The sequence below is a fragment of the Dermacentor andersoni genome, chromosome 5 (genome assembly GCF_023375885.2).
Source record: "Dermacentor andersoni chromosome 5, qqDerAnde1_hic_scaffold, whole genome shotgun sequence".
NCBI classification, from domain to species: domain Eukaryota; kingdom Metazoa; phylum Arthropoda; class Arachnida; order Ixodida; family Ixodidae; genus Dermacentor; species Dermacentor andersoni.
Window position 1 is genome coordinate 74,722,306 of NC_092818.1, and position 21,960 is coordinate 74,744,265.

The following is a 21,960-nucleotide window of genomic DNA, read 5'->3' on the forward strand; positions in this document are numbered from 1 at the left end:
TCTACTTATCTTGGAGGCCATATTATGAGTGCAGCACTGTCATTCTCCACCAACAAATAGTGGCACTCCTAATGGTGAAATTTCTCTGATTTTGCTTCTGCCAAAGGTACTGCTTAGTCACGACATCTAAGGGACTCTGCCAAATGGCCATCATGCTTAAAGGTGCTTACAAATATACACATAAGTGATGAGGACTTCAGGAAGTTGAAGGAAGGACTGTGTAGTTCTTTAAACAGATCTGTTGACTCCTGCTTCAAGTACAGGATTAGTATCAGTAGTATTGGATTAGATTAGTATTAGATTACTGCTAGTTTGCATGCCACCATGTCAATGACTACTTATGCAGTCGATGAGACAGCAGCTTAAACTTAAGTTGTGGTCTTTTTGGCCAGAGAAGCTTTTGCCCCCTGCAAGTTTTGTCCAGCCAGACAAATTTCTGCTGACAATGTTTACTTTCAAATTATAGCTACTGCTTCTTCTGATCATTTTGTGTGCTGTGATGTTGCTTTAAATTTTACGTGTTGTTTTTGGGTGTTAAACTTCATGAAGAAATTGCAAGGCTGGGCACTCTCGAAGTGTGCAAAAAGGCATGCTCGTAAAGTTCACTTGCTATTGTGCGTCCCCCGCACATGTGTTGTTTTGCGTGTCTACGTTTGTCAGAATTCTGGTGGCGCAGCGTTTGTGAGCTGTGTTTCATCGTTGTTCTACGTGTCCAGTCAAAAGGAATTATTTGCGACCACCAGACAATTGTTTACTTTAGCTGCCCTCGTGTGGTTGCGCTGGCCAACAGCCTTGGCATCTGATGATGCGACTGACGTACAACACTCAAAGCTTTCTTTCGCCTGCAAAGAAATGATTATATGTGCTGGGTGCGATTTTGAAACACGTACAACAGACGTTTTGCTGCATCGTTTTGAGAGCTAAATACTCGAAACAACCATCGAGTCGAATTGTTGGGCTTTGGAAATTCAGCTCCAATAGTCGGCCACGAAAACAAATTTCCCACCTTTGACAACTAAAATGACATCACTTCTGCTTTTTAATGGATATGTCGTTGCAATATATCTTTCTTTGTTGTTCTGCCGAAAGTGGTCCCTCATCACATAGTTAGCACTAAGCCCCATGAACTGGCAGTTACAATGTTTTGAACGTATGGGCTCCTATGGAAGCTTCGCTACCAGGTAGATTTACCTTGTAAACGAGCTGCAGGCTCAGAAGGCTGAAGCCAGACAGCAGGAATCAAAGCAACGTCTTGTTGAATGAATTCACAGCGCTTTGTCTTTGCATTTTGTATTCAGGGTTTTTTTGCTCATTTGAAGTATGTAGCACTCATGGTTCATGTGTTGTTCAGTGTCCCTTTGTTCACACTGAACATTATGGTTGCAAACTGTGAGCTGTGTTTTGTTTCGCCATAAGGTGCAAGCAGGTTCTTTATTCAACTACTACACATGACCTTTTTCTTTCTTATTTACAGTTTTACAATGACCTCACCCAAATCCTGCTCGCCTTCCAAAACAAGATTAGTGACTTCTGCTTTGCTCGGAAAACCGAGAAGGAAGAACTGATGAAGCATCTGCAGCAGTCAATTGTCAACAAGCCTCCGCAGCAAGCCCCTACACCACCGTCGCATTACGGTAGGCCACAAGGCACATTCTTTTTTGCCTTTTAAAATATGCAGCCTAAACGGTGCCGTGCAATTTTGGACCACTCTATAGATTTGGTATTGGGTGCATAGTTTTTGTTTGCTCCATGTGTAATAAGTACTGCCAGTTTGCCTCGGGTCACTTTGGAAAGGAAAGAGATAGGCCTTCTTGTAGTATGTTTTATAGAAACACGATACTCAGTGTGTGTGGCTGCTGGCACTTTTTGTGTCACCGCCGAGCGCTGGGGACACAAAGCTGATTAATTATGGTATATAAGATGTAGAGCTTCCCAAACCCTACATACTTGTTGGAGATTTTAATGCTCACCACACGATGTGGGGAGACTCACGATGCGACGCAAGAGGTCGATTAGTAGAAAACTTTTTATTAAACACGGGTGCATGTCTGTTCAATAAAAACGAACCGACCTATTATAATATGCATCACAATTCATATTATCCTATAGATTGGTCTATTGGCTCGGTAGCTCTTATCTCTTACTTAGAATGGAACATTATTAAAAATCCTTATGGAAGTGACCATTTTCCTGTACATTTAAACTTAATTGTACCACATGAATGCCCTCCACATATGCCTCGGTGAAAGCTAGCTTCTGCCAACTGGGACCATATTAAGGAATCGACCTATCTATCACGAGATTTTATCACCAATTTTAGTATTGACGACGCGGTAGCATATTTCACGGCTTTTATCCTGGAAGCAGCGAATAACTTCATTCCACAATCAAGCGGTAGCTCATCCAAAAGAAGGGTTCCATGGTGGAATGACGAGTGCAAGGAGGCGGGGAAAAAACAGAATAAAGCGTGGGCCATACTGTGCCGATTCCCAACCAAAGAAAATTTGATAGCATTTAAATAGATGAAATCGCAGGGAAGACGAACGCGACGGCAAGCTAAGAAGACAAGCTGGGAAAGGTTCTTGTGCGGCATTAACTCGTACACACAGGAGGCAAAAGTATGAAATGGACTAAGGAGACTTAAGGGACAACAAATTCATCCATTGCCCCTTGTTGATATAGAGGGAAATAAGTTGGAAGAGCAGGCCGATGCTCTTAGTGAACACTTCGAGCGCGTCTCTAGCTCCACTCACTATTCGGATAACTTTTTGAAACATAAAGCAATAGAAGAACTTGAGCCTCTGAATCGGAAATGTATCCCAAATTATCCTCATAACTGTCCTTTCACCATGGCCGAACTTAAAGCTTCTCTATCAGCTTGTCACAGTTCTGCACCGGGCCCTGATAGAATCATGTACGCTCTGATTAAGCACCTGCACTCCGAGACGCAAATCACGCTACTCACACTTTTGAATACTGTCTGGGCTGCTGGTTATTTCCCATCTAATTGGGAAGAAGCCATTGTGATCCCGGTTTTGAAGCACGGTAAAGATACCTCATCACTGACTAGCTATCGTCCTATAGCGCTTACGAGCTGCCTCTGTAAGCTTTTTGAAAAAATGATCAATCGCCGTCTCGTAGATTTCCTAGAATCCAGCAAAATGCTTGACCCACTTCAGTGTGGCTTTAGGGAAGGGCGATCTACAACCGACCATCTCGTGCGCATTGAAGCAAGCATTCGCGATGCCTTCGTGTACAAACAATTCTTCTTATCCGTATTTCTTCATATGGAAAAAGCGTACGACACAACCTGGCAGTACGGAATCCTGCGCGACTTTTTGGCACTGGGCATCCGTGGCAATGTGTTAAATATTATAGAGAGCTACCTAGAGAACCGCACATTTCGGGTGAAAATAGGTAATGCACTGTCGCATACATTCATACGGGAAACTGGGGTACCCCAGGGTGGCGTACTCAGCTACATGCTCTTTGTTGTAAAGATGAACACGCTTCGTGCATCATTACCACCAGCTATTTTTTATTCCGTCTACGTAGACAATATACAAATAGGTTTCAAATCCTACAACCCCACAGTGTGTGAGAGACAGGTACAGCAGGCCCTAAACAAGGTGTCCATGTGGGCAGACCAAAATAGATTTAAAATCAGCCGCCACAAAAGTTCTTGTGTTCTCTTCACAAGAAATAAGAGGCCTGGTCCCAGATCCTTTTCTAGAACTGGGCGGACAACAAATTTCTTTTAACATAGAGCACAAATTTCTAGGTGTTATACTTGACTCCAGGCTTACCTTCATTTCACACATAAAATGTCTTGAAGTAAAGTGTCTAAAAACAATGAACTTACTTAAAATCCTATCCCACACAACATGGGGTAGCGACAGAAAGTGCATTTTGAATCTTTACAGGAGCCTAGTTCGATCACGAATAGGTTATGGGGCTGTAGTATATCACTCTGCCGCCCCGAGCGCGCTAAAGATGTTAGACCCCATTCACCATCTCGGTATCCGCCTGGCCATTGGCGCATTTAAAACAAGCCCTGTCGAAAGTCTATATGTCGAGTCAGATGAGTGGTCACTCCATTTTCAGAGAACATATATCAGCTTCACGTATTTTCTCAAAGTTCGCTCTAATAAAGAACATCCGTGTTTCACAACCGTTAACGACCTGACGTGTGAAACACTTTTTTGTAACAGACCCTCTATGAGACTTCCTTTCTCGCTGCGTGCCAGAGAGCTTAGCACGGAAATGGATGACCCAATTTTTGAACATCGCCTAATGCCTCCAGCTAAGCTATTACCGCCCTGGGAGAGGCAGGTGATAGACTGTGACGTACCCTTTGTAGAGGTCACAAAGCACGCACCTGACCTCGAAATCGCTATGCATTTCCGTGAACTTCAGTCGAAGTACTCCTGCTCAGAATTCTACACAGATGCGTCAAAATCACATGCTGGTGTATCTTATGCTGCTGTTGGTCCCACTTTTTCTAAATCTGATGTATTGAATTCGCAAACAAGTATCTTCACTGCAGAAGCCTATGCAGTACTGTCTGCAGTAAAACATATACAGTTAAACCTGGATATAACGAAGTTGACAAAAGCTCGCAATTTTTCGTTACATGCAGGTTTTCGTTACATGCAGGTTTCGCGTGAAGGCTCGTACGAATGATGCAGAAACGAAACCAAATAGCTCAATATATCCGTGAAGGTGAACTCACCCTTCAATCATTTATTTTACACTAAAAAACTGCGTAATTTCCGCTTGCTTCTTCGGCACGTGTGTAGGCACAACACGCCGCTCCAAAGAGGCTAAATCGTGTAGAGCTCCTTCATCGTCGAGCGAGCTGACAAAACGGCGCATAACGTCCATTGCGTTCATCACCTCCTTTGCAGTAGGCACGTCACACGGATCTGCCTCACAAGCACCATCATCACCGCCATCCGGATTTTGCACGCTTTCAGCTACTGCTGCATCAGACATTTCTTCTGTAGTCACGGCGGCGTTGTCGGCAAACAAAAAGTCAGTCAGTTCAACGTCATCGGGTACACCACCATTAGTACATAGCTCGTTCCACGCTTCGGCCACATTGGACGGAGTAGAAAGGTCTTCCTCCTCCTCGTCGGCACCAGCCCGTGCGTTTTTGGCTATTCCGGCCTTTAAAAAGCAATTCGCGATAACTTCTGCCCTGACCTCTTGCCAGGAGGCAGCAAGCATCTCGACTGCTTGATAAATGTCGATCTTCATCTCCCGTTCCAGACGGATGTCGAGAAGTATTTTCAGGATTAGTCGGCGCCGGTAACAGCATTTAAAACTGTTAATGACCCCTTTGTCCAGGGGTTGTATTAGGGACGTGCAGTTGGCCGGGAAGTAATGCAGTTCGATGTTCGACAGCTGCAGGCCCTCGACGTGGTGCGCCGAGCAATTGTCCAGCAGTAGGCAAACTTGACGGCCTTGCCGCTTGACGTCCTGGTTAAATTCCTTTAACCACTCAGAAAATATTGGCCGAGTCATCCACGCTTTGGAATTCGCCACATACTTCACGGGCATACGCTTCGTTCCCTTAAAACACCTGGGACGGGCACTTTTGCCGACAACTAGCGGGACTCGCTTGTCTGTGCCGTCGAGGTTGGCACACAGCAGAATCGTTATGCGGAGCTTGCTCTGCTTTCCACCGCGGCAGTCATCGCCTTTTAACGCTAGCGTGCGGCCCGGAAGCATTTGATAAAATAGAGCTGTCTCGTCGGCATTGTAGACATCAGCCGCCTCGAAGCGACTCAGGATTCCAGGCAGCTTGTCAGCCACCCACGAAGCAGCAGCATCGCTGTCTGCGGAGGCAGATTCGCCGCTGATTACTCTTCCGACGACACCGTGCCGGCTCTTAAATCCCTGCAGCCACCCGTTGCTTGCCTTGAAATCGTCATGACCCAAGATACACGCAAAATCCTTTGCCTTCTGTTGCAAGATCGCGCCGCTTATGGGCGCGTTGCAAGTGCTAGGCGGCGCCCTGTCTTTCCGACCCCTAGCGCCATCTGACGAATAGTTGTGCGAATGTGGTAGGATTACTCACGGCGTCAGCAGCCCGCGCTGCGTGTTTGGCGTCCTGTCAAACGGTAGCGATGGCGCGAAACAGCGTGCCGATATTAATTTTAACCGGGTTTCGGGAATTACAAGATCTTTATAGCTTTTTTCGTGAAAAGAATTTAGAGAAAGGCAGTCGTCTATTTGAAGTGGGGAGGTCTACGACGTGAGGGAAGTGTTGAACTCGCACTGATCGGAAGTGACTGCTAGGTTTATTCCGCAAACGAAAAATAATGCACCCGCGTGATGCGTGAAGCTCAGCGTAAGGTACTTCGTTATCTACGGTGTGGACGCATGAAATTATAGGCGACATTGATTCTTGAAGATCGGCGACAGCAGACAAATCTTAGCGGGGAGCTGCGATTGCCGTGCTGGCATCGCAGGGAAGTGCAAGGACGCCGCGGTAGTTTCCCTGTACATACAGGACGCCAAATACGAATCCAAAACATCTCATCCAAGAACGTGGGGCGTACGAACGACTCGTAAGACCTACCAAAAGTATTCTAACGTTGCTCTCCCCAAACACAAAAAAAAGGGGATGAACTTACCAGTTGTGCTAGACTACGCTGGGAAAATATTTTGGCCCAAGTTACTGGAAGTGCCATACTTCTATGCTGCGATTTTTCAGTGCGTGCAAAGGAGGTTCCAATAAACCACGTTGTCAAAAATTTTGGTGATCTCAACTGCCCCTTCGTTGATATGCTGGGCGCAGAAGGGTGTACGCCAGCTCAACCGGCTGCAAACCCTCCTTAAATCTCTCAGCAAGGCCTAGCGCTGTTTGAATGGGAGAGGATTGGGAAAGAGTTCCATAGCTTTACTGCGGTACAGTGTGGGAACAACCTACTTTGTTTGCTGCATATCCTGGTACGCACTGCAGGTAGTGGCGTAGCAAATGGGGGGGGTCATATACGTCTGGAGACACACGGAAATTGTTGATATCCTCGCCTTCCTCAAATAAACCCAAAAGAGGGGGGGGGGGGGCAGAAGACCTATGGGCCCCGGATGCCAGACGACCTAGCTACGCCACTGACTGCAGGTGTCCCGTTGCTGCCATCATTGCTGTAAAAGCAAAGAATTCAGCGTTATAACGCACTTGGCATAACGCCGGAACATAAAACAGCTTATGCCGTCGGACGAGCGCTATCCAGTGTTGACGCCGTTCTGCTTCATACGGTCGACTTGGAAACCTGTAAAACTTTGTTCCTCGTGAGTTGGTGTACGTGCTGTTGCAGCCCACTACTCAACAGCTCGGGTTGCTCTTCGGCATTGCTCGGAAAAGGCAACAGCTACGCGCGAAACAGTGCACAGACAGGCTTTCCGAACGCAAGCGGGCCGGTCGTATCCTGCCGGTTCCGCGCTCGCCGCCGCGAGGGGCGCCCTAGTAGGCGCGGGAACTACGTTCGCAACCTGCCTATGGGTACATTTCTGGCTCGCGTGTCCAAAAACCACGTGAACACTGCCTTGTCCACATCAGTGTATGTGGACAGCTTCAGTCTTTTTTTCTTCGAGCTTGTTCCCGACTCCACTGCGTTTCTGATGCTGTGTTCCGCACTCAAAATCGTTGATAGTGTGCTCGCTGGAATGCTGAAACGGGTGGCAACGTCCTTCTTCTCGCCCGCGGAGACTGCATTTAAAATTGCGAGTTTGTCTTCAAAAGACAGAACTTTTCGTTTTCTGGCAGTAGAACTCATCACGACCAACCGACGACGCAGTTAGAAGCGGAGACGCACGACTACACGCCGACAGGCAGGCCTAGCACCTCCAAAACAAGTCGGACAAATCAGTACCAGAGCACAGTTGACACACGCACACGTGCAGAACGCAGGACAACACTCAAGATGGCGAATGCAACGCACCCATAGAGAAAGAAAAAAAAGTGACGGATATCGTTCGTCATCGTCCCTCCCCCTCTCCCTTCCGGCGCCTTGGCAATGAAAGAACCGACTATCAGCGTTGCTTTTCAAGTGAATTCTTACACATAAGTGTGTATAAGCCGTTGAAACAAATGAAAATCACAAAATAAGAATGCTTGTCCTCAAATCCATACGAAACAAAATAATTCTGCAAGAAAAATCAGCTGCCGATACCAATACCACCTGGTGCCACGCTAGACAAGCAAAGCCTGAAAAGACTGCTACATTAGGCACGGAGCGGCGCTAGTTGCCGCCATCATCATCATCATCATCGCTAACTTTGCTCGGTCGCGGCAATCCCTGGCGTGCACGTAGCTGCTGGCTCCTTACAGCATTAATATTCAATAATCTAGAGCATTTCTTCGGCCGAATTTTCCTTAAAAGTGCTAAAAGTAATGACTGATCAGCTTTGGGAGTTCGTTACATCAAGGCTAACCGCCGCAACGCGTTCGTTACATCAAGGTCGAAAATACATGGGCTTCAATGGGGGCAGCGTTGGGGAATTCAAAAACTTCGTTAAATCCAGGAATTCGTTACATATAGGTTCGTTACATCCAGGTTTAACTGTAAATAAATTAAAACTCGACAGAGCAATAGTATTTACAGACTCATTAAGTCTTGTAAAAGCATGATTTCTTTACAAAAGCATACAAATCCTGTTTTCATTGAACTTTACTCACTCTTATGCCGTATTTATCTATCACATAGACACGTAGTTATATGCTGGGTACCGGGCCATAGAGGTATCGAGGGCAATGTACTGGCTGATAAAATGGCCACATCACTCGCATCACTAGCTATTATTCCTACGGCTGTTGTCCCTGTCACAGATCTGATGCCTTTCTTGTGTAAGAAACTGCGACAACACTGTCAACGTATATGGAACGCAGAAATAAACAATAAACTGTGCGTTATAAAGCCACAGTTAGGTTTTTAGCCCTCCCCAACAAAATCACGGCGAACAGATGTCCTATTCTGCCATCTCAAAATAGGAACACATTTGGTACCCACAATTTTCTGCTTACTGGAAATGAACCTCCAACCTGTGATCAATGTGGTGAGAGGCTGACCGTCCTCCACGTCCTCTTGGAGTGTCGGAAAGCTGAATCTGAGAGAAAGAAGCATTTTCCTCTTGCATATCATTATTGCGTCCCTCTTCACCCGGCTATGTTTCTCGGTAAAGAGCCGTTTTTTAACACCAGAGCAGTCCTCAATTTCTTAAATGATGTTGTACTACATGTTATAAGCCCGTTAAGTTCGTAGCGGATCCTCTTTTCAGAGGATGCCACTGTGATAGTTGTTTTGTATAGCACATGCCTCAAGGGCTCTAACGAGGCCTTGGTGCTCTAGTGAATTTTAGAATCTTATACATTTTTTATATGGCGTCATTATTTCGCAATGCACCTTAATGCTCATAGTACACGTCTTTTGTCATTGCCATAATATTATTTACACATAGACTTTATGCACATTAGAGCGATGATTTTTAAAGCCCCTTTACAGCCACGTCACACCAACTTCATAGAAGTCATAACTTCACTGCAAACTCATCAACACTGACTTGGCGCTCTTTGGCTATACCTGGCCCTTGCGCCAATAAACACCATACATTCATTCATTCATGGTATATAACATGAAGGCGAGAGCCTGTGACACATTGTAACTGCAATTGGTCCCCCAACAATCACCCAGTGCTATACGGTGGTGCAAAAAGCACCAGTCGCCATGCGGTCTGAGTATCGTATTTCAATCCCTGAGCACTGTACATTTATTTACTGGGCGATCAATTTTAATATTTATGCATTTAAAAAAAAAACTGCCTGTTGCAGATATCATGATTCTAGTTATTGGGCTGGATTATTTATAGAGGCAGACATTACTTGCTAGAGAAATTGAAATACATATTCAACTAAGAAAATATCACTAATTAATGTCTTAATTACTTTATGGCACACATTGCAATTTACTAATTGTAGCCATTGAGTTTGCGAGGTGTATCCACTTGGAACGAATTTCTAGGATGCCACCAGTTTGGAGATATGGGCCCTTAGACTCATCGTAAAAATGCACTGTTCCAATTCTTTAACGAAACACCTTTTTATGCATTGAAGCACAGAAGTTACTGAAACAGTCACATATTTTGTCCCACACATTGGGAATTAATATATCTAAACTAGTGTCCCTGGAAATTCATTTCAAATGGATTCATCTTGCTGACTCACCGGCTGCTATTTGTAAATTTCAATATGTGCTGTAAAGTAATTAAGAAGTTAATCAGTGAACTTATGTTAATTACTTGAGTATGTATTTCTATTTCTCACGCTAGTAATGTCTGCCTCCTTGAATAATCCAGCTCAAGAACAAAAATTATGCTATCTGCCACAGGTGGTTTTTAAAAATTAACACTTGAAGGACCCCTCACCAGGTTTGAGCTGACAAGTGCAGAGCATACAATGCGCGATAATGATCGTGTCTGTAAAGTATTACGACGCTACGCGCCGTGGAAAAATGAAATTTCAAACCGAACGCTGTTTGCCCGTCTCCTCGCGGCCGCCGTGCTCCAAGCCGGAGGGTGACATACTCGTGCTAGTGCGCCTATGTACATGTGTTTGCGCTGCGACGTCGCTTGTGGTGACGCGTGACTTCGAGAATTATTCAGAACAACATCTATTATCTGTGTAATATGTTGCTTGAATAGACGAATCAAAGCTTAGAGAAATAATAAAACACTCAAATCGAATGTCTGGGTGTTTTTGTTTTACTTCGCACCACAGCAAGAGAGATGTACTTCCCTCTCGTCTGCTTGTTCCCATGTTGTGCAATGGGGCCCGTGCAGACACCGAAACCTTGTCGTTTTCTACTGTGTCCCTGCGCACGATCATGCTCTGTGATCTGCTTGTGTGTGCTTCAGTATTCGTGTTCCACTGATTTATACCGCTAGTCAGGTGTCCTCGTGCACAGCTCGCGCGCGACGCCATCAGCGGAAGTGCACCACACTGCAAAAAAGCGAAGAGGGGGGGGGGGAAGAAGAAAAAAAGGCAGGGCCCGTGATGTATACGTCACGCGATCCTCGAGTTCCAGTATGGGAGAACACAGGGAGGGAATTTTGCTTGCCGAGGCTAGACGGGGCAAGTGGAGAGAGTCTCTTTTGGCAGTGGCCCTCACCTCCCGAAATCATGGGTTCACAGCACTGAAATATTTCTGTCTTGGCTATTAATGAACCAATTCAAAAAGTGCTTGCGGCAGAATGCTCCCTAGAAGGCACATAACCAATTCCAGCATATAACTGAAATTTGCTGTATGGCCTGGCGAGGGGCCCTTTAATAACACCGCATATTTCTTTCGTTTTGGCAACATTTTCAAACTTCTTTGCCGGTGCCATTCCCAACAGGTGGATCTGCAGTTAGCAAGACGCCGCCACCGCGGCCCCCTCCGCCAGCGACGACCAGCAGCACTGCGACAACGGGCGGAGGGGCTGCCGGGGCACCGCCCTACCCACTGCATGGTCCTCAGGGGATGCCCCAACCCCAGGTGGCCTACCCGGGATACCCGCAGTACCCGGGCTATACGCCCTACCCAGCTGTGCCCATGCCCACCGTCTACAACCCTTATGCACAGCCGGGATACCCTGGAGGTGGCGGTAAGCTTTGTGCTGTGTTGCACTAGAAAAAAAAAAGAAAACTAGGGCATGGAAACATTCGTTTTTAAAAGAAAGGAACTTGCTATCTGAGAACAAAAGCTGTAGATGGATGAAAATTCGTAGACGTTAATTTGGCCTGATCATCAACAGTAGTCCATTGACATCAAAAAAAGAAAGTATGTGATGCGTTCAGCCAGTGATTAACAAAGGAAGCTAAGGATTGCACATTGAACAAAAGAACCTTGTTGAAAACCTTGTTGAATGAAAGAACATTGTTGAAAAATATTGGAAGTATATTGGGTGCCAGTTCTGCCGCTAGAAAGGCTGGCATGACAGCACCATGTCACGGCAACCATCGCTGGTGTGAACTGGGAGCAAGCCTCTAGCCTAGAACAGTGCTGCTCAACCTTGTTCTTTTTTTCTTAATCTAATTTGTAACATTAAAAGCGAGAGGTTATCTAGAAACGCCAAATACAGCTGTGTACTGTTCTTGGCCGTCATACCATGCACCTATGCCACTGCGGCCAGTGTATAAGCTCCCACGAAGATCCAGGAGGAGGGCTATTTCAAGAAACTGTCGGTTCAAGTAGGTAACTAGCACTAGTCAAACGGAGAAATGTGTTGTGTACAGACTGAAGGGGCTCTGCAACACCTAAAAGATGTGGAGTATTGTCACAATAGAGTAAAACCTTGTTGCATACCTGGCAGGAACATGGCATAACTACACACTAAATGATGGCACACTAAACGCCAAGTACAAATTTGCATCTTTTGATATGCCCCGTTGCTACCAACAAAGAAATAAATGCGATGTCATCCGTAAATGTGGCTTCAAATATGCACAGTGAGTTTTCTTTAATTCTTCTTCCAATGTTGCAAAAAAGTTAATACGGCTCCTTTGCACGACCATGCAATAGTGCAAAGGTGTTACCAAGCACCATTTTCTTTTATATACCAAGCACATATGGCAGCCGAGCGGATGCCTCATAAGTCATTTTGAAACTTTAGCAGGGAAGACAATGGCAGACATAGCAGCAGAGCAAACAACTCATCCCAGTTTCTCTTATGCATATGTCTGCGTTTGCACAAGCATCTGCTACTGGGTGAGGACCAGTGCCGTTTTATAGAAATGTGGTTCTTGCGGGTGTGCTTGATGCCAATCTTGCCATGCAATTTGTTTGTAGCGCGTCGCCTACTAAGCGCACACCATGCCAGGATACTTGCTGTATGATACGCATGCGTGTTTATCGGCAGATCTGCACCCGCATTTTGTGGGAGCGCATGTGCAGTCAGCTTTCTTCATGCCCATGCCACTCCTGGCCGTGCAGGGGTGTGGCGCATATCTTGTAGAGTTGACGCAGCGACAACGGGCTGCTTTTGTTTCTTTGAAACAGTCTGACTCAGAGAGGCGGCAGAGAACGGTGGGCACATTCAGGCTATCGCCAATTATGAAAGCGTGCAGTACGCTTAGAATGGCACTATGTCACATGCACTGCTGAAGGTGCTTATCGCATTGGGGTTGGCGGTGATAAGGCGGTGGTGTGCCAGTGGCGTGCCCGTGGCGTGCCCGTCACCACCACCACACGTCTGTGAATTTCCTATGCTTATCACTGCATTCACACTGAGGTCGGAATAATTGTGGTTAGACCAGTCTCTGCACTTTTTGAAGAGGTGGTAGATCTTTTATGTCTGCTACACCGTGAGTCGAGGCAGTGCAGTTGAACTTTACATGAAAAAAAGTGACCGTGGTATGCACAAACTGGTAGGCATGCGATGAGCCACTCCGGCTTAAGCAGCCAACCAATACACTAGGCTCTTTGAAAACTAGGTCAGGGATTCGTAGCAGCTACACCTTAACTGTTAAAATATTTCAAGCAGGTGCATATTAACAAGGTGTTACTGTAAAGTCATGTCAAAGAAGCTGGAGACACTACCAAAAGTACTGAATAATGAGTCTAATGTATACTTCGTTGGTCGAACTTGTGCTCAGCAGGCGATAGAAAACTTCAGTGACGATAGCTGTGATCCGGACTGAGTGACTGATCGATATCCCCAGTGGACCTTCTCTTCTTCTTTTAATCATTCCCTCCCCTTATCCCTTTCCCCAGTGTAGGGTAGCCAACCGGGCTCAATCCTGGTTAACCTCCCTGCCTTTCATTTATAATTTGCCCTCTCTCTAACTGACATAGTGGTGGGAATTGTTGGCAGTTGGCAAATATAATCTTTTGGCTGAAGTCTGTCCAATATATTTGCAGATATATCACCATACATCACAGAGCTACCACTATTGATTATATTGATTTCACAATACACAACACTGTTCGCATCACACATAGAATCTTTACTTCATTTCCTAACATAGGAAAATAGGTTTTTTGTAGGTTATGACAGATTTTTTTTTCTGAAGAAACTACTGCACTTAACACTTTATGTACAGTCAAACCTCGATACAACAAATCACGCAGGACTGCCGAAGATCGTTCTTTATTTTGAAATATCGTTGTAATGAAAAACTTGCAGTTATAAGCCAGTGGACAAACCTAGGAATCAAAATGATGTACCTTAGCAGTAGACACGTGTGCAGACAGGTGCACTCTCAAATAAAAATGTTTCACTCACTTCAAAGCTGCTTTATTTGAAGAAATCAGTTATTTTCTTCTGGTGCGTGCAACAGGCACGGCCAATTAGGAAATTGTCTACATCTTGCACCAAGCACCAAGTGATGAAGGTGCGGATTTTGTTCATGTGCACTAAAACATCAATGTTCGACATGATCTCATCTTCTGTGTTCGGTGACCCACAGTGGTGCTGTTCAGTAAAATTTTATTCTGACCGTGCCTAAGGAGGAAAGCTTCTGCCACCTCCCTGAAGCATGGACTTCCATTTTTACTGACGTCTAATAGTACCTTCTTTTTCTTTCAGCCGTACCCCAGCAGTACCAGCCGTATCCGCAGTATCCACCAGCCCAGCACCAATACCCTGCGTATCCTTACCCACGGCAGCCGCAGTGAATGCAAGATCATTCCAGTTCTTCAGCAGCAGGGAGAATAGATTAGATTGCACAATTGTGGCTAACTTCGTATGCTTGTTTTTCTTTACTTTGCATGTCATTGCTACTAACGAATCTGTGACCTGTGTTTTACTTTGCAGCCAGCTTTTTATCTGTTGTGGCCAAAGTGAGCTCTGATAGCCAGATTGAATTGAAATGATTTGCATGTGTCATTGTGCACCGTGGAGTGCCTGAAAAACTTAATTAGTTAGTTTTTTAACTAAGTGCCCATAATTGTTAGTGCCTTAAGAGGCTTGTTTGTTGGTTGTTTTCTTTTTCTTTTTCATGCTTTGAAGGGCTCTATGTATACATCACTTTCACTTTTTTGAAAGTATTGATTACTGTTAATGTGATCAACAATAAAAACATCCAGTATCAATTTAAGGCTGTACATTGATTTGAAATTGCTTTCCGTCTTGTGTTTGAATTGTGCTTTTTGTTGCCTGCTAATTCAGTGTAATTATGCCTTGTGATTAAAGGAAAGCGTGCCACCAAAGAGTTTGACCTGACAATGTGCTTCTTGCATGCATTTGTGAAAATTCAGACACACCAACTGTACAAAAACAGGAACAGTTTATTTTTCATTACACATGTCTAGTCACTAATGTACATGCATTCACACACACAGTATTTGTTCCGTAACTGCATCTGAATGTATAAATGGCAATGTATTGAGATCAAAACTTGCGGTATATCATGTAGTAAATGTTTAGCATGGCTGCACACTTTTGGAGCAATGGCCCATACCAAAATTGCACACGCAGCCGCTGCTGATCTGTGTAAAACCTTCGCAAGAACATTCAGTACATCAATCAGAAAAATGCGCGTAGTTATAGACTCAGTGGAATGCTCACGTGTGCATACACTTCGCGGCTTGGAACATTAGCTTGCAGAATTGTTGTACACATACTGAATACATGAGGAACAGGTCGGTCTCCTCAATTGTGCCACACTTTTTTTTTGCACTTCCCCACGGAGTGCAACACACCTGTTATTGACCCACAGTCTAGTGCATGTCACCCGTACTGCGCTGCTGAATTTTACATTGCACAAAAAAAGCCTGGCGCTGCTCATAATGCACGGCACTGGAACAGCACAGTGTGGACTGTTATGTGGCGGCAGTGGCATTAAATCTATGTACCAATGAGTTAACTGTGTGCCTAGGCATTTAAAAGCCAACTACAATGAAATTTCACTTGGCTAAATTGGTTATAAATGGTTGGCATATACTATTGAAGCAATCCTGACGAACCAGCCAGGCTTTTAACTATATTTGCAGCCTTTGAACAACAAATGCACCTGGTGGTTAGTGGATACTATGTAAATCCCAGCACGCCGGCTCCAAGGTTTTTCACTGTGTCATGAGTGTCGTCTAATCTTCAGACGTCGTGCAAGGAAGCTGTACTAGTTTTCAAGGTTCTGCTGTCTGTGGAACTTGTCCTTTTTAGCAGACAAAACCTTTCAATACTTCAGTTGTGGTAAAACTAACCCTGCACAAGTTTTCAATTCTGCATTTGCCACTTTGTTGAGTGTAGTTACAGCGCAACCCCCTCCCCCCTTTTTTTTTCTTAGCTTTTCAATAGGTAATGTCCAAAACGTGGCGATCATGTCTTGTTTCCGGCTTTGGCCCACGCAGTACGCAAGAGTATGGCCTTCGAAATTGGCTTACATTAGTCTGAGGTGAACACCACCTATAGGAGCAGTCCACTATAGCAAGCAACTAGGAGGTTGCTGGTTTGGAGCTTCTACTCTTGTCAGAACTCGCTGGTAATGATGTAGAACAGCATCCCAACCTCCTTTCATTTGGACAGCTCTTTTGTGCTTGCATTTCCTGACCAGCAGGCCACGTCTACAGCTGCCATTTCATTGCTGCAGCAACACATCATGCTAATGGCATACGGCAATATGGAGGGCGAGGAAACCCAACAGCTTTGATTACCTGCAGCAAATGGCAATATTGAAACATGGCTGTACATGTTTGCTCAACTAGGACTCGAGAGCAGCATCATGCTCACGGGACATGAAGTTGCCGTCTGTGCAGAAAGTGCTGCCAAATTGAGGAGACTATGTCTCTCGTTAGCTATACCTAAAAAACAATGCTTCCTGCTCTACGTTTGTTAAACAAGGACACAGACACCCAATGAGCATAATGTTCCGGTGACTATAGATGGATTGTGCTGTCATCCCAGCAGCCATGTTGGAGCACCAGAGCAAGGTGAAGAGCTGCGCCTTAGCCAAATATGCTTGTTTTCCAGCAATGCACTTGAAACGGTGAAATAAGGCTCCACATGTTCTTCGTGATGCCACACGTAAGCCAATGAGGCTACTTGGAGCAACCAATACAAAACATTGAAAAAACACGACTAGAGACATCACATCCAAGAAACGCTGCAACAGTAATTTGGCACAGTTGATTAACACTTGACAGTCACGTTACAGTATTGTTCTTTGTGCTCGTTCCACAGATATGTGCTGGTGGTTTTTTTTCACCAACAAGTTTACAGACCATAGTGGAAGGCCATTTCTTCCTGCCCGATGGTGACATTAGCCGAGTTGAGGGAGGTGATTTCACAAGCTGCGCCTACAGTAGTGGAACAGCCATTTGACTTTTCCCTGCAGATATTGGCACAGGAAAAAGGCCTCTTGGTGCAGTGTCGAATGTACATCTATACACCATATGGTCTCAATTTGACTTGAAGGAGATAAATATCGCGGAGTTTGCTTTAGGTGCATCAATAAGGCATTCGAGATAAAAATTACTAGTTTCATTATATTCAAAAGAATGGCCTTCCCTGCGAGTATATTGCGGTATAAAGCCGCTACTATCATTTCAACTTGCGACAGGCATTCGGTGGGCTTCAAATGAACAAGAAAAAAAGGAAAGATTGCGCAACAAGGGGGTGTGCAGAATACCATGCCCTAGAACATGCACGAATTAACTGAAGACACAGTGATGACGTACAGACGTTTCCTTTCAACATAACATGCCAAATGTGCCTTGAATCAAGTGAAAGCTGTTTTAATTACAACCATGAAATCTGCTCTTCCTTTCGGGTAGTTTTAAAAGTCCACACTAACAAGCAAATTAAATGTGAGTAATTGGGTACGCAATTTACAAAGTATTTTTAAACTGGCACTGTCAACATCTATACTAAACAAAGTGCAACCGAACATTATTGGAGACTTGTTTTTGATCCGACAGCATCCTTGAGCAAGATCTGTAGGTGACACATTGGTACGAAGGATGCAGAACTGCAGGCAAAATGGCACAAACTAAACAGCACAGCACCGGTACATAAGAGCCTACACTAGAGAGAAGTACCACAAACTAACAAAAGCAGCAAATGGAGGATCAACGGCATCAGCTATATCCACGTCTATGACTACTCCTTTTACTCATTTCCGATACTAGGACCGTGGCCACATTTGTCACTACCACAAAAAGCGATTCGTGCACTAGTGTAGTACTTGAGTACACTAATTTGAGAAACCACTTATAGTGCTCTTGTGCAAGCTCCCTCCATGTGCTCTCAGTGCTCACTCTCTTCCTCTTTCTACTCCCCTTTCCCTTACCCCAAGTGTAGGGTAGCAAACCGGACACTCATCTGGTTGACCTCCCTGCCTTTCCTCCTGTTGCTTTCTCTCTCTCCAGCGTGATGTTTGGGTTTTAGGTTTTGGTATCAGTTTTACTAGCGAACTGGCATACCTAACGTGCGGCTCTCATTCTTATGCTTCCTTTGGTGCAGGCTTGGCACAAATTTTTGCTAAAATACTGTTTCGGAGTGGGATGGCAGAGAGGACTGCGCTTCGCACAATTAGCGTAGCTGTTCCACCACTGCACATATGAATGTATTAGTTTTGGGTAGCAGGAGACAGAGCTCCCCTTGCACACCCTAAATGCCTGAAATAAAAACTCAGCTATACCACTTGGAACAACAGAAAGCTGAGCTAGTTGGTAAGGATTCATAATGCAAAGAAGGGGTAAGGCGTGCAGACACGGACACAAGAGAAGTGCTGAGTTTGTGTTGTCCACTTCTCCTCTTGTGTCTGTGTCTGCATGCCTTAACCCGTCTTTGCATTATAAAGCTATACCACTGTTGCCTAGATGTACAATTATAAAACTGAAACATGCTCTGCAGTCCTTGCATACACAAGTGAATACTGGAGTCCAGCACATACTGTGCCTGTAAGAAATCACTTTTGCTGCTACATGGTTTGTAAACTTATGGCCATAGCACATTGTGAGGGCATGCAAATTCAATATCACAGTTGCAATGGAATATAGAATGTTTCGCAGAATTGCACAGCCCTGCACAAGAAACGGCACCTGTACAAAAAGACAGCGGCAATTATGTATAAAAGTGGCATGCAATGCATCAATGCTGCCATATCTGTGCACTGTTTAAACAAAAACTAATGTGGCAGAAAACCTTGCCACTTCACAGAGAAGGTTTGTAAGTATGAATGGCACCACAATAAAATATAAGTGGAATAAATAAGTGGGTTTACATTTGCATGACTAGAGAGGGCAAATGCACACTGATATGACTTCAAAAACAGCAAGGAATGCCTTATGTAAAATTGCAGCCATTGAACAAGTGTCACTGCTTACACGTACACAGTGCAACAGGTTGAAGCAGTTGCCCTGGAGATGGCAAGGTACCCAACACCTTGCATTATGTGCATAGGTATGTTTATATGCACTCTTCTATCTTTGCATCACATGACATATACTAAAGAAAAAGTACTTTGCTGTGCTCACACAGAGCATTGTAAGGCAGCATAGAGCAAAGTGAAATTTATCTGCTGCGTACGCTTACACTAAAACTTCCTTTCTCTTCAAATGCCAATTCCTCAGTTACCTTCACGTGTTTCTGATGGGCCTCCATGAAGGAGCCAAATAGCATTGAATATGATCATGGCTTTTCAACAGAGAAGCACGTGAGTAATTAAAACTACTGGCAGCAATAGCCATTCCACTAACGATAAAAGGAGGGTCGGAACCTGAGAACACGCCCTCCAGGGTGGTCGTGCACGCGTTTGCGGGGACAACGGCGAACAACCTAGACAGGGGTGTCGGCCGTGGACTTCTGCGGCTGTGCTTCGTCGGCCCGCTGCACGTCAGTGAGGATGACGACGTCGTAAGGGCTGCACTCCTCCATGTGTAGGAGGCAGCAGAGCCAGCCGTAGAAACCCTTCTCCCAGTCGGGCACCTCTCGCTTCCACTTCTCGTACTCCCACGAGATCTGAACGGCCGCCGCGTACAGACCGAGCCCGACGACGGCCGGCGCGATGAGGAATGGGTAGAAGATGATCCAGAAAGGACTGAGCAGCACCTTGTGGAATATCGAGCGCTTTTCGCTGAGCACCACGAGGATGTTATACCACGTCATGGTGCCCAGGTAGAAAGAATTGCCGGCGGAGATGATGAACACCACCGGTACGAGCACGAACGAAAGGAACAGGACATGCGGACCTTTGTTCATGCCGAAGAAACAGTCGTCCTCCTCGTCGCTTGTCTGCTGGTCTTTGATGCTACTCTCGATCTCGTCCAGCTCTTCCCGCGAAATGTTCACTTTCATGTCGATCGTGGCGCCCTTCTTTTTGCCCCGTTTGATAGTTCCCGTCATCGTCACGTACCGGTCGCCGTCGGCCCTCAGCGAAGACCGCTCGGTGACGCTGGACAGCTCTCCGTCCGTACTAGCGTTGTCCGTCCCCTGCGACCTGTCCGTAGTCCATTGGTCCGGGTCCCGCTCATCCGGATCAAGCTGAAACTCGACCGACAACTTGCGGTGCTGCCGCGCAGCTGGTGTCGGCCCGCAGCTGCGGTCGCTGTCGGGTGTCTTGATGGGGCTCGTAGCGGCGCTGCATGGCCTAGCCGCCGGCACCGCGCGGTGATCGGAGGATATTCCGTTGTTATGCTTTGCGCTCGCTGATCTCGGGGACGCCTTGTTGCCGTTTCTTTTACGAGGAGGAATGAAGGCGGGGCGTTCCACCTCGGTCATATCGCGCGTTTCGCTGTCGTATGGGCCTATCCACAGCGTGTATTAGACCTCTGGAACGAGTCCAAAATGACGGCTGGCCCCTATCGAATTGATGGGGAGCGGAAAGTATCAGCAGCTGACACGATCGAGCTCCTTCATTATTGACGAGCTGGGCACCAAGCTGTCACCACTTGCACGCCGTATCAAACGTCAACAAAAACAACACTACTCGATAAAAGTAAACAAAGTACTTTACTTTAGATAGCGATTGCGATGGCGCTGCTGAAGCGAGCTTGAAATAGCCTCATTCAATATAGTAATAAAGTGACTAACGTGATAAAATCACGTTAAAGCGTTATCATAAAAACGTTTACAATTACAAGAAATGCATATAAGAACTACAGGGAACAAAAATGCTTTTCTTATTTTCTTGGGCTTGTGTATGAAAGTGATTAGAAAATTATATTGAAGCATTGTTTTTATTAAGCCTTGACCAAATTCATAGCATCCTGATAAAGTTCTGCATGTGCAACAGGATGATAGCAGCTTTATTCTGGCCTCCAAGATTGCAGCCTTGAGCCTTGTACTACGGTTGCGTTACAAGGAGGGTCAGAATCTTAAAGGCCATGCTTTTTGTGCACCGCAATGTCACCGAGGGATAAAAAGAACGGGTTGCGCGCGAACTGAAATGCTTGTTCTGCTGCATAGAAATAATCGTGTCAAAGGCTCCTGTCTTATACTGTAAAACTATACTTTTACTAACACCACTGCAAAGCACCTGGCGTTGCCCAAACCGCATTGAATGGTTCTGGGCTCTTTCGCGCAATGCACATCCATAGTAGGTATCATGGAGGAAGGAAACTCAGAAGAAGCTCTGACGTCACTATTTGTAAATCTAAAGTGAAGCCGGAAGTTGGCGTTGCTCATGGCGTTGCTCCGCCTATCGGGCCAGCTCTCCTCTCTTGTTTACATTTCTCGGGAACCGACGCCGCGCTGCGCGCAACCGGGCTGCTCGGACGCGCGCGCTCCGCGATGTCTAAACAATCGCGATGTCTCATTGCATTGCCCTTGCCGAAGAGTCATGTTAAAAAAGTTCATGAACTTCGCAAATTTGGCCGTGAGGTCGAATCGGCTGCGTTTACTGGCTTTTATGAAAATAAACATGCCTTATAAGGCCAGCGAACTGAACTGTTCTCATCAGCCGCTGCAGGTACCCGCTGCTGCCCAGTTCTTGCGTGTTTTTATAAAAAGGTCACCTATCGCTGCCTTCTACTTGCTTTT

The 21,960-nt window shown here is 45.5% G+C and overlaps 3 protein-coding genes across 4 annotated transcripts in view; 1 reads left to right on the top strand and 2 right to left on the bottom strand.

The window, feature by feature from the left end:
• Positions 1-15,193, top strand: part of ALiX (programmed cell death 6-interacting protein-like protein AliX) — a 62,752-nt gene extending 47,559 nt beyond the window's left edge. The window contains exons 14-16 of one of the 2 annotated variants that reach the window (XM_055070806.2): positions 1,475-1,634; positions 11,395-11,646; positions 14,569-15,193. In XM_055070806.2, the coding sequence (XP_054926781.1) occupies positions 1,475-1,634; positions 11,395-11,646; positions 14,569-14,657 (501 nt within the window). In that variant the 3' untranslated portion in view covers positions 14,658-15,193. The remainder of the gene's footprint in view (positions 1-1,474; positions 1,635-11,394; positions 11,647-14,568) is intronic. The other variant, XM_050178063.3, reaches the window with a different exon arrangement.
• Positions 2,860-5,981, bottom strand: LOC140218391 (tigger transposable element-derived protein 6-like). The gene is made up of 2 exons (XM_072288111.1): positions 4,864-5,981; positions 2,860-2,901 (listed from the first exon to the last, which is right to left on the bottom strand). Exons 1-2 carry the CDS (start codon positions 5,731-5,733, stop codon positions 2,860-2,862), a joined length of 912 nt encoding a protein of 303 aa, XP_072144212.1. The 5' UTR covers positions 5,734-5,981.
• A 56-nt stretch (positions 15,194-15,249) lies between the features above and the next one.
• On the bottom strand, positions 15,250-20,899 carry LOC126530787 (transmembrane protein 169). Its single transcript, XM_055070807.2, has one exon. It carries the CDS (start codon positions 20,698-20,700, stop codon positions 19,759-19,761), a length of 942 nt encoding a protein of 313 aa, XP_054926782.1. The 5' UTR covers positions 20,701-20,899; the 3' UTR covers positions 15,250-19,758.
• Positions 20,900-21,960: the final 1,061 nt, after the last annotated feature.

Excerpts from the sequence above, each read along its gene's own strand:
- LOC140218391 (XM_072288111.1), bottom strand. The coding sequence starts at position 5,733 with ATGCTTCCGGGCCGCACGCTAGCGTTAAAAGGCGATGACTGCCGCGGT. Across the intron at positions 2,902-4,863 it reads TGGACGTTATGCGCCGTTTT|GGCCCGGTGCAGAACTGTGA; the intron begins GTCAGCTCGCTC and ends TGATTCTATCAG.
- LOC126530787 (XM_055070807.2), bottom strand. The coding sequence starts at position 20,700 with ATGACCGAGGTGGAACGCCCCGCCTTCATTCCTCCTCGTAAAAGAAAC.